Source organism: Anopheles merus, chromosome 2R, assembly GCF_017562075.2.
Source record: "Anopheles merus strain MAF chromosome 2R, AmerM5.1, whole genome shotgun sequence".
NCBI classification, from domain to species: Eukaryota; Metazoa; Arthropoda; class Insecta; order Diptera; family Culicidae; genus Anopheles; species Anopheles merus.
In genome coordinates this window covers 10,285,229-10,297,600 of record NC_054082.1, presented here as the reverse complement: position 1 = coordinate 10,297,600, position 12,372 = coordinate 10,285,229, and the positions used below count along the sequence as shown (strand labels likewise).

At 44.6% G+C, this 12,372-nt stretch overlaps 1 protein-coding gene across 1 annotated transcript; it reads right to left on the bottom strand.

Moving 5' to 3' along the window:
- Positions 1–8,463: 8,463 nt before the first annotated feature.
- On the bottom strand, positions 8,464–11,700 carry LOC121589953 (uncharacterized protein K02A2.6-like). Its single transcript, XM_041909248.1, has one exon. It carries the CDS (start codon positions 11,491–11,493, stop codon positions 8,962–8,964), a length of 2,532 nt encoding a protein of 843 aa, XP_041765182.1. The 5' UTR covers positions 11,494–11,700; the 3' UTR covers positions 8,464–8,961.
- Positions 11,701–12,372: the final 672 nt, after the last annotated feature.

The following is a 12,372-nucleotide window of genomic DNA, read 5'->3' as shown; positions in this document are numbered from 1 at the left end:
GAGGCTGCAAGCGGCGTCATCTTACTTCATGACCCCCTTGTTCCTTCCCTACCAACCGACTGCAGTCGAGAAGGCTGATAAGAGCGTCTGGCAGTAAGATTTGCTCCGTGAAAGCGGCCTTTTGTTGGATGTTTGTTGGCGATCCCTTCTTTCTCTCAGCGGTGGCGGCGCGGCACCAAACACACAAATGCATTCCCCCTTTGGTAATCATGGCTGAGAGCAAGGGAAGGGCAGGAGCTGGAGAGGGAATCAGGCCCGTAAAATCGTCAAACTGGGTCCATCCATTTGTCGGTCTTTCGCGCAGAACAATGCTCCAATCTTTCACTCGCGCCAATGCAAATGAAGCGAACTGGGCACCACGCATCTGGCCACGGCTGTACGCACCCGCTTAACCCTTTCTTTGTGTGGGAATCCAAGAGGGGGGGAGGGAGAGTTTGGGGGCATGGGAAAGGTTTGTCACACCCCGGTGGGAAGAAATGGGACGATCGGGCGCGTGCGAGAGGAGAAAGCGCGAGGGACAGTTTTGCAAAACAACCACAACTCCGCCCGGGGAAGGAGAAAGAGCATATAAGCAGCGATGCAAACACTTCAACATTTCACCCATAGTGAAGGGATGGTGCGTTTCAGCGCTACCCCGGAGGCTGAAGATGGAGGGAAGCGGTTGGAAAGGGAAGCGAAAGAAAAGAAAACAAAAAAAACCTGGCAAACACGCGATCATCGTAAACAGATGAGAAAGCGGACCAAGAGAAGCGAGGGGAAACGAGAACACACAAACAGCTATTGACAAAGAGAGAAGCAGAGAGAGGGAGGGAGAGAAAGAACCCACAAAAAAAAACATTACGTCCTCATCTTTGGCCAACTGCGACCCAAAACTCCGCACAAGAAGTGGAGCCGAAAAGAAGCAGCAAAACGTAAACATCGGCCTCGTCAAAAATGATGCTACTTCTCGCGTACGGTTTTACCGCGGGCGCGGCTACTACGATGTTCGGGCGGGAACTGTGGGGCTGGATCGGTGGCCAACACCAGGAAGAGCAATAAGAGCACCGGGAACGGGCGCGGGAACGAGGGTAGCAAGGATAAGAAGCGACGAGGATCGCGCCCGCGCCCGGCAAGGGTTCGCGAAAGGGCTTGCGAAAGCAACGGTACGAAAGGGGGAGGCCGAGTTTGAACAGTGTACAGTGGGTTTGTGTGCGAGAGCGGCGAACAAAAAAAAAAAAAACATAAACCCACCCTACGAGCACAGCTCGGCGCGGCGAAAGAACGGGAGGATCGTCCGCCGTAGTACGCCGTGGATGAAGAGGGTGAAGAAATCTCCAAGAACCGTCAACAAACGCACGCACGCTTGTGTATGTGTGTGTGTGTGTGTGTGTGTGTGTAAATGGAGGAGAAGGGTCCAACCGGGTGCCTCGTATGGGGTTGCGAAGAGAGATAAGCGAAAGAGTGGGAAGAAGAAGCAAACGGACGGCAGCGTTTGGATACGCGTTAGGAATGTGTGATGGCAGGCGGGAAGGAGCAGAAACATGCGGATGGGAAGGGCGGGTGAGTAATTGAGACGAAAAGGGTGTCACTCGCGAAAAAAGCATACTCTTGTGTGTGAGAGAGTGTGTGTGTGTGTGTGTGTATAAAGCAGAGAGGGAAAATCAAAACAACGCACCACAAAACCCCCGTAAGATCAACATCAACGCTCATGGGGACTGTTTGTTGCTCATGATGATGATGATGATGATGATGATGATAATGATGATGGTCATATTTTCGACGGTGATGAGGCTGGTTTCGATGACCAAGGACAATAATGGCGATCTTTAGGGTACCATAAATTACTAAACAATGAATCACGTCAACTGATTGGTTTGATTTAACGTAAGTTCGTGAAAAGATTTCTAAATTTAAAAAAAAAGTATAAAACAGTCTGATGACAAACTGGTGCCTGGTAATTGTAAGAACAGTATAGTATGAACACGTTAAGCAATCACTATTGGTAGAAAAATCCATATAATTATTATTTGAATGCAACTAAAAGAGAAACCAAACAAAATAAAAGAAATATAGCTCACCCAAAATAATGCACAGCACTGTCCTACAGTGCGAAAGGGTTATACGAAAACCCAGACTAAAACACACAAAACATAAACCCCCATAAAGTGGAGAACCCGAGAAGGGCGAGGCAAAGGAGCGACGCGATCAACGTGCACTCCACCCCATTCTCCATTCTGCCGCCAGTGCCGCACGTCTCTCTGCGTCAAAACGTCTTCTATCTCGTGCTCTCTTGCTCGACAATCCCCATCCCCACACCACAATCCTGCCGGGATCGCCTCTTCTGACTGAGTGCGCCCACTGGGCCATCGCACGGTTGTATTGGTGCGATTTCAAATCCCGACGCGCGGAGCTTGCCTTTGTGTAACGGATAAAAATTCAAACTTTCAACCCAAGCGACGCGGACGCTGGTGGTTTTTATGCTTTTTTTTGCAGTGAGATGCGTTTTGGGGCTTTTGTTTTGATCGACACAGGGGCGCGGGTTTTGAGTGGTTCAAAATAAGGTTAGAGACATTTTAAATGAGTTTGCTTCATATGCTTTCAAGCGTTGGTAGTACCATCGTGATCCATGTGCTTCCGACTGTATCTAGTAACAAAACAAGGCAACGCGTCCGCCGCGTTGACGTGGTCCTCGGAAAAGAGGTCAAACTGATGTGATTACGCCCTTCCAGCGCAACACACACACTGGCCGGCCGGCCGACCGGGCTTGGTGGACGCGCTCGTGGAGATGGAGGTGCAGTGCATCATCCATCTCCCGCCCCATCCGCATTCGCCATCGCGTCTATCCGTTCTGCTTATGTCGGCACTTTTTTTCCTTTAGCCCGGACAACATTCGATGCGTCACATGTTTGGCGCGCTTACCGCTTATACGCGTTACGCCGCCTACCTATCTCACACGCGGTTGGCAAAAGTGACGCGAAATTGGAAGGTCCATCCGGCGCGCAATGGATGGCCTGCGTTTTATGTCCATTGCACCGTTGCACGCTGTGCCGTTGGCTTGCTTTTACATTTCCTATTCGGGTGTGTATGTTTTTTTTCTTCTTTTCTATCGTTTGTTGCTCCGTGCCTATCGTTCACAATAAATGTCTTTGATTAAGTACAGTTATGCTCGTTTCTCCGCTGAGCTGGCGTAGACACGCTGTTTTTATTACATCCTTCTATTTGTCGCTTTCTGCAACTTCAACTAGTGAGTGTATGGTGCACACGTCGTGCATTGTTTTTTTATGAAATGTTAATAAATTGTGTGTATGGGAAGTTTATTTTGTCATATTTTAATGCTATGTTTTTAATATAATGAAATACAAACACTTGGCAATAAATTTAACTGCCTAATTCCAGCGCTTTGAATGCGGTTACTATAGTGTGCTAATTAGTTTAAGCTTAAAATCGCTAAATATTTTCATTTGTCGGCTAGAACCTAAGGTCTACAAAATAGCATCAAAATGGTAAGTGAAAAGTTACAAAATTGATAAATTTCACTAAATGAAACAAAACACTTCAAAAACGTAACACACTTGCTGCCAAACGAAGAGGTTGAGTGCGGTAAAGAGATAAAGATGTAAGGCATTCCTATTAACACTAATTGCCTCGTGCTCGATATCATTCTAACATGGCTCTCGTTAGGGCGTTGGTAAACATTTGCTAACGAGCCGTTTTTGTCCCCTTTTCAGGCTGTGTGTGTGTTGTATGTATTGGAGTCGGCGGAGTGACATGCAGGTAAATTGTCATTTCCGACAGTACACGCAGTAATGGTGGTGCCACTGTTATGATTCACACAAGCGAATGGATAATTGCGTTTGCACTATGTATGAAATCATCACAAGAGTTTTTGAATTTCAATGTTTCAAAATTTCAAATTATAACAGGTACTTAAGAGAGAAACATACTTCAGCACATCGAACTCTGCTTGATTGTGTTCCATAACTACAAAAAAGATAACGAAGACAATAAAACAAGTCTTGAATGAACCTTATCTTTTTACTTTCCTGCCGATATGATAAATGTATGTTTGTAACACGCGCATAGATAATGCAGACAACATTGCTCTTTGCTATTGACCTTCAGATGAGGCTAGAGTAGTGTTATGATTAATAAAAGTTGATGATTTGGGAACCACTTCACACATTTGCTTAAAAGATTATTCAAAAGCTAATTCCAAAATGAAGGATGCATTAATTCCAAACATTAGTTCTATATTAGACCATAGCCAATAGTTTAGATTGTATTGTGACTAGGAAATTAGTTCATCAAACAAACACACACACACACATACAGACCAAAATATTAGACAATTTGTTGTACCAATAAAGCTCCACTAAAGCTTGCTCTATTTAATCACTATTTCCACACTTTTTATGGGGTTGTAAATTGCCGCAACACAACCCGCGCTGCTACTGGTGTTGGTCTGGAGACCGTTCATCATCAAACGCAGCATAACAAGCAGCCCGGAGGCTCATCAAACCGGAACGAAACATGAGTTTTAGTGGCACGACTTTGAATAACGTCAGATAAGCCCGGGGCACAATAAACGATGAAGACAAAATCACGCAACGCAGCAGTTGACCACTGACGCGCGCTTTAAACCCCTTGAAGTGTCTCCTGCCGACGAAAGACTTCTACACCAATCCATCTAGTTTTTTAATGCTACTTTACCCTTTACCCAGCCACACAGCGGAACAGGAGAAAAAGAGGCTAAAGATGACCGGTCGGTGATAAAAATTAGATACGCCTGATTCGGTCCGCGCTTCATTGTGGCAGCCGAACCGAGACGGCTACCGGAATCCGCGCGCAGATGTCTGCACGCGTCTGCTGGCTATCGCGACCAAGCCAAGCAGCCGGTCTTCGCCCCGGTTCAGTAGCAGCAGCGCAGCGCGGAAGAACCGAACCACGAGCACGCAAAACAAATTCACCAACGAATTACAGCCTCCTGCACCTCCGGAACAAAGATCTCGTTTGACGCGGAGAATGGGACGAGAGCCGTGAAGTATCTTCGGGGTTTTTTTTTTGTCGGTGACTTTCTGCTTCTGCTGTCTTGCTTTATTTATGCTGTCTCCCCCACTCGCCGTTTTGTGCGCTCGCCCCAAAAGGGAGCAACGGTGAGGAGCCAACGATGGGTCCTGGCTGGCGATCTTTCAGACTGCGCTTTGCGTACGACGTCTGAAGACGACGATCAAAATCGATGGCAGAAGCGTTAGGCGCGCGCCAACAGTCGATCCATGCGCGTGGGGCACAGTTTGGGGGTTTCATTTTACCTGCCACCTTTACGGTTGTCACCTCGCATTCCCCCTGCGTCAGAGATGCTGATTTCAGGCTTGCTGGAGGATTGTCTTTTTTTTTCTTTTCTTTTTAAAAGAAGCTTATGTTGCTTTTATTTATACGACGGAATGGAGCTCGTACCACAATGGTGCTCACGTATCCCTGCCCAGTCCTGTGGCAAGGATTGGGCTATTGCCGTTTGTATGACCTCTTTCCTGTTACGGACAGCGATTTGCTGCCGTTCCTCCAGCCCTGGGCCATCCCAATTCGAACGTGTTTCCTTAATGTATGAAACTCTTGACAGTTTGAATGATTAGATTAATATTTAAATTTCACTTCACCTTCGTTGGATCCTTCGTCGAACCGGATCAACCGATGAGGGAAGGTGGGTGTGATGAGGCGACTTTTTGTTTTTGTATTAGTGAAGGGAAGATTCTTACAAGGGCTCTCGGATGTACGGTCGTGGAGTAGCGTACGAAACAATCGTACAGTGTTACTTGGCAAGAGTAAATCGGCCTAAACGCGAAGAGGTTTTTGTTTCTCTTTCCGTCTTCTCCAGGTTTTCGTGTTGTACGATGATACGCATCCATAGGTGGGATGGCGGAGATCGGCGTGGGCTATGCTTCTGGATTTTTGGCAAAGCTAGCAGAGGACGAGATCAACTGTCCACCCATCATAGGCTCGGTTACGTTCGACAGAGGAACAGCCAGAGTGTAGCGTACCCGAGAGGATCATACTGCTTGTTTCGTTTTGGTATGGAAAGAATCCCTTGTATGGTTGTTTGGACGAGCATGCAAAATGTGAAAAGTATTGAAGTTGGTACGTTGGGGTAGCGCTAAGTAAATTTCGAACAGCTGAACACTCATCGGCGTTGCTTTGTTCATAAATATGTACCTTTTTATCATCGATCTTGATACCATTCCCATGACAAATTGTGTAACATGGAAGGCTACACGCACACACATTACCAATTATACGGCTCGTTTAGGGCACACGTATAAAGTTTGCAATCGAAACACACCCTCCAAACCATATCCCTGCTCACGTTAGTCGATCTGCGCCATACATTAATAGTTACATTATTCGTATTTTTCCACAAGATTTATGTTACGTTTCATGCCAACTCGACACGGAACCGAGAGTGATCAATTTCCTGTAGCATATTTATTAGGCAGAAAAAAACCAAGGTGAATTAAAACAATCCCTCAACCATCCTCAGGGTGGGTGGAATTCTCGCCATTCGAAAAGGGCAGCTATTACACGCACCGGCAAGCAGAGAGCCTTCGGAGCTGGTAGGTGATCATATGATTGAAGTTAAAAAGTATGTTCGTGCTACTGATACGCATCGGTAGCATTCGGAGCAGCCCGAGCGGAACGCCAGTGTCGAAATCATCTGTGCCAAGTTAATCACACGCAAAAGACGAGTCTTAATATTTTCGAGCTATGTGACGTATGACTGGTACTTCTTGATCTTGCCGCTGATATTTGGTATCCGTTGCCATTGGAATGTTGACGGAACTGCGATCGTCAATGGGTGGAACGAAAACAGAAAAAAAAATCCGAAGGTTTACATTCCACATTAACTTTTAAAGGACTTTTTTTCTTAAAAATAATAAAAATGCTTGTGTAACGCATGAAAGAACTAAAAAAATACTCTCCAACCATTTTATTCACGCAAATATTGCCGATTCTTTTTTTTTTTTAGAATTTTCCCATCTGGATTTTGGACCTCAATTTACAATAACTTTAGCAGGAACTGTCTCTAGGGGATTGCAACTAGTGTCTCATGTTACCCGAAGTGTGGCCATAATGAAACAACATTTGCCATACAAAAAAAAAAGGAATAAATAACCACACATCATTTCGAAGCATAAACTGCTGAGGGACGTGATTCTGCCTACAGTAACCACCTCCGATATACTCCAGGGCTTTGATGCTACTTACGCAAAAGGGAGGGAAACAAACGGATGCGTGAAAGATATCTCCACTGAAAAGAGTTGCACCCAGCCAGGTTGGACAGATGACACGCACGCCCAGGGATGGACTTGTCGTCCGGACGATCGACCCGATGCGCGATACACGCCTTCACACATTTGCCTGGTGCCTGGCGCGACCCAATCCCTGTTTCGCGCGCGTGCGTGTGTGTGTGTGTATACAACTTGACAGTGTCGACGCAGCAGGAGCATAAATAACTAATGATACTTTGTTTAGCGAAACACCCAATTAATCATTGGGCTGTCGAGGGTCGTTTCGTCTCGGTGGACGATACAGAGCCAAACCAAGAAAGAAAAGGCTTCACCCAGCTCGAGAGACGAGATCCCGGGGCCCGTCTGCAGCGTCCGTCAGACGTCAGGCGTGAAGGCTTTGCCCATTTTGTCTGCTTGGTTCTCGTCGTGGTGTGTTCCCTTATTTTTTGCGTGTTCATATTATTAGCATTTTGGCGCTGGTGTCCCGTCTGGGCTGCCGATGCGCGCTCGTAGTTTGCAGGCTCGGCTGCGATCCTGTCGCTGCACGCCGTGTGGGCAACCGGTCGCTGCGCTCGTGAACGATCGTTTTCAGAAGCCTTTCCGAGATTATTATCATGCAGCAGCCCAGGATTGACAACAATGTAGCCCGGGACCAGTGGACAGAGATGCTCGCGTGCTCGTGCATGTGTGTGCGTGTGTATACAAATTTGGCGCGAAATATGGTCCCTCAACTAGCGCGTTGGCAAAATAAACGAAATACATGCGACAAGGATAGTTGGTTTGTTGTGCCTTTTTGGAGCGGAGCATAGATTTCCATCTTTCAGGATATTTATGGGTTTGTGAAGTAGTTTGTTTGGTTGTTATTTCCAAAACGTTATTTATCTTCTTTGTGAAGTTTTGACATGCTTACTGATATGTCGCAGGGAATATATCTTGAGAAAAACACAACTGCTTTATTCCTTAGTTCAGAATGGAATCGTCTTTATTCACTCAATGTGTACTCTGATCGAGTCTTGCAATGTTACTGCGTTATGCGTGTTACTATGCAACATCTCCCCCCTTAATTCACCAATACGGTTCAAACCTGGCTGGTGGCCTACGAATTCTTCGAGGTCTTTCCGCTTTCACGGGTTGAGCAGAAGATGCAGGCATTGGTGGAGTGGCTTGAGTAGTAACTGTGGACGATGATGTTTGCCAATTTTCTCCTTCAATTTCTTCAGCGGACTCTTCATCAGCTGAATAGTAATGTTCTTGTTCAGTCATTTCAATTGAGTTTTCAACTGCCTGTGGAGTTCCCAATTCAAATTCGTCAAAGAAAATAGTTAACAAATTTCCAGTGTCGTGACAATTTCTATTTCCACACGATGTTTCCTCCTGTAGACGCTTCTTCAGTTGATTTGCATGTGAGCGAATAATTCGCTGGTTGTCTTCCAAAAACACGTTGTAATTCACTCTACCGACTCGTTCGACTATTGATGCCGGTTTCCACTCCCAGGAATTATTGCGGTGGACTTGGGCATAAACCGCTTCTCCAGGATCGAAGAATTTTCTACCAGCTTCTGGCTTTTCATTTCGTGACCATGAAACTGGAGGTAGTAATAATGACTGAACTGTTCGAATAGGCCGCTGAAACATCAATTCAGCTGGAGACTTATCTGGTGTAGGTGTGGTTCGATAAACTTGCAAAAAAGTCTGCAAAGCTTTATCTAAAATCTCTGGTACGAGCCAGAGCTTCTTTTTCCGGTTGTCCGTAGCCTTGTTCTGTAGACGTTAATGTTCTTGAAGCATGTTGAATGGCTTTCAAATATCCGTTCGGAAATTTATGAAAAATGACTGCGCCAACGCCGGTGCTAGACGCATCTGCTGCAACGATGATAGGAAGATTCGGATCATAATGTGTCAACAGTAAGTCAGATTGCAGTACTTTCTTGAATTTTTCGAATGATGTCTGACAATCCGAATTCCACTTCCACTTCGTATCCTTCTTTAGCAATTGATCTAACGGGTGTCTGAGTTCATGCATGTTTCTCACAAATCGGCCGTAGAAATTCACAGCTCCTAAGAACGATCTTAATTCGGAAATGTTCGTTGGTGCTGGAATAGATGCGATGGTTTTCAGCTTCTCTGGGTCAGGACGTATGCCGTTGCGATCTACCACATGCCCCAAATAGACAATTTCAGTTTGATAGAAATGACATTTTTCCAGCTTGACGTGGAAGCCATATTCTTTTAAACGCTGAAGAAATGTGTCTAATGATTGCTTGTGTGCCTCCCAAGTTTTACCGAAAATTATAGCATCATCTAGAAATGTTCTAACGCCAGGAATGTCAGCAATCATACCGTCAACTAGTCTTTGAAAAGCTCCAGGTGCTGATTTGACTCCCGGTGCGAGACGGTTGAACTGAAAAAGACCTCTATGTGTGTTGATCGTAAGAAGGTGTTTAGATTCGTCTTCTACTTCTACTTGTAGGTATGCATCGGACAAATCGACTATGCTGAATACAACACTTCCGTTCAACTGTGCAAAAATTTCTTCAGGAGTAGGTAGAGGATAATGATTTGACTCTAAAGCTTCGTTAAGCCCCGTCGAATAATCCGCACAAATTCGAACTTTACCATTAGGCTTGCGAATGGCTACTATTGGAGCAGCCCACTCCGAAAAGTCTATTGGTGTGATGATGCCTAGTGATTGTAGTCTTGATAGTTCCGCATCCACAAGAGCGATAGTATTGAATGGTACTGGTCGTTTTGGACAGAAAACTGGTTTTACATTGGGCTTCAGAAACAGTTTCACCTTCGTTTTTGTGCAATGTCCAAGCGAATCATCGAAAACTGTTGGATATTTCGATTGAAGCTGTACTATTCGATCCTTTGGACATGCTGATGAAACTTTCTTACACAGTACATCGAAGGGAATTGCCCATAGATTAAACCTATCTATCCAATCTATACCTATAACATTTAGGACTGGTGATGATGTAACAAAACAAACACATTTCTCTGTAATCGCATTAAGGATAACCTCGCATTCGAATTCACCGATAAGCTTGAGTTGTTCTCCCGATGCATTCGATGCTTCAATGGATGCTTGAGAAAGTTTCGGTTGACCCAAATGTTGCCATGTTGTTTTAGAAATAACTGTTATGTCACTTGCGGTGTCCAGTTGGAGTGATGTAGTTATGCCATTGATTATGATAGAGATAAATTTCCTTTTAGCAGTGTTTTTCGTGACATGATTAACGAAAATTCCCTGAGATTTCTTTTGATTTTGATTTTGATTCTTCTCACTCTTTTGATATGTGTTGTTGTTTGAAGATTTTGATCTCATGGCTTTACAGTAACCTTCCTTGTGGCCTACATTTTTGCACACTTTGCAGAGATGATCTGTAAAATTGCAATCCCGTACAAAATGCATTTTTCCACATTGCCAACAAGGAGTACGAGGAACAGTATTCGAATCTGATTTCGGTTGACGCTGATCTTTTGAATTGTCGAATCGGGAAGGCTGTGGCAAACGATACGGTTTCTTCTCTGAAACTGCATGCACGGAATGCTTCGATCTTGATTGATTTTCGATCATCGTTGTATCCGCTTTCAGATTGATAAGCCGTTGAAATTCTGCCATTAGTGTTTGAATGTTCACTTTAGCCTCCGGCGTCGCGTTTTCTATTCGAGATAGCAGTCTTGCTCTGATATCCGAGAATTCCGGAGCTTGCAGTCCGCAAATGAAAATTAGACATTTGAAATCGTCTAATTTCAAATTCTCGAACTCAGAATCCTCGCATGCCTTATTCACTCTTCCGCCGTAAGTGATGATATCTTCTAATGCAGATTTCACTATCTGCAAGCACTGGTACCTTTTGTGGAACACCGAATATTGCTTTCCGAAGATTTTTTTGAGAATATTGACGGTTTCTTCAAACGAATTTTCATGCGGTTGCTTCGGAAGAATGTAATTCACATACCGGCTGTGAGCGGACGTTTCCAGCTTCCTCAGCAAAAGTCGCACTTTCGCCTCGTCATTCAAACTGCTGGCATCGTTTTGAAAAAGGTCTTTGAAACGTACATACCATTTTTCAAAAGTGATGTTGTTTTCTTCATCGAAACGAAACTCCTCGATGGTTTTCGATAAAGATTCAAGGATTTCGTCAGGACTTCTAGTTTTAAAAGCAGCCATCTGTTGAAGAAGTTGAGCCATTTGGTTGATAACGGTTTCAAGGTTTTCATTGTTCATCCTTGACGCTAATTCTCGTTAGCTTCAGAATCTCGTGAGCTTCGGGTTCCGGGTTCAGTAATAATCCTCGTCGCCAAAATGATATGTCGCAGGGAATATATCTTGAGAAAAACACAACTGCTTTATTCCTTAGTTCAGAATGGAATCGTCTTTATTCACTCAATGTGTACTCTGATCGAGTCTTGCAATGTTACTGCGTTATGCGTGTTACTATGCAACACTTACGATGCCAGGTTTTTTGCAAGCTTACCAAGAACTGTATGTTCCTCGTAATGGGATAGCCAACCGTAGTCGCAAAGGGCAAGTCCAAACAGATGAAATTCAACTTCATCTTATCTTTACAATATGCAAAGCTTCTTGCAATAGACTTTCAATCAATCCCTTAATGACATTTCAGGGGTCTACTTTACAGATGTCCAATAAAAATCCATATTTAATTTAGCCAGCAAAAACGTCATACAAGTAGTATCTAATAACTATGTTTTTTGTTTCAATTTGTTTCCAAAATTTGCTCTCGATGCGATACATCCGCCGTTATTATACCGAACCAATCAAACTAGACGACGCTTGATTAGTTTTCCTTTCTCTTACACAAGTTTTGCAAGTAATTGTCGGCCACACCTTGATCCAAAAAAACAAAGCCACAAATTTGCAATTTCTCGCCAACTTTTCTTGTTGGATGCGGGCACCGATTTTAATATCATGTGCTTCCGTTGCCGCGTTACCGGTACTGGCCGCGGTTAGCTACTGGTCAGCTACCAAAGATGATTACGTAGGATCTTTGCTGCAAACTTCAAACAATAACGTCGGGATGATCGTTGGAACAGCGGAAGACTAACTTACCCACGGTGCCAGCAACCGCGTTCCGGATGATCCATA

Excerpts from the sequence above, each read along its gene's own strand:
- LOC121589953 (XM_041909248.1), bottom strand. The coding sequence starts at position 11,493 with ATGAACAATGAAAACCTTGAAACCGTTATCAACCAAATGGCTCAACTT.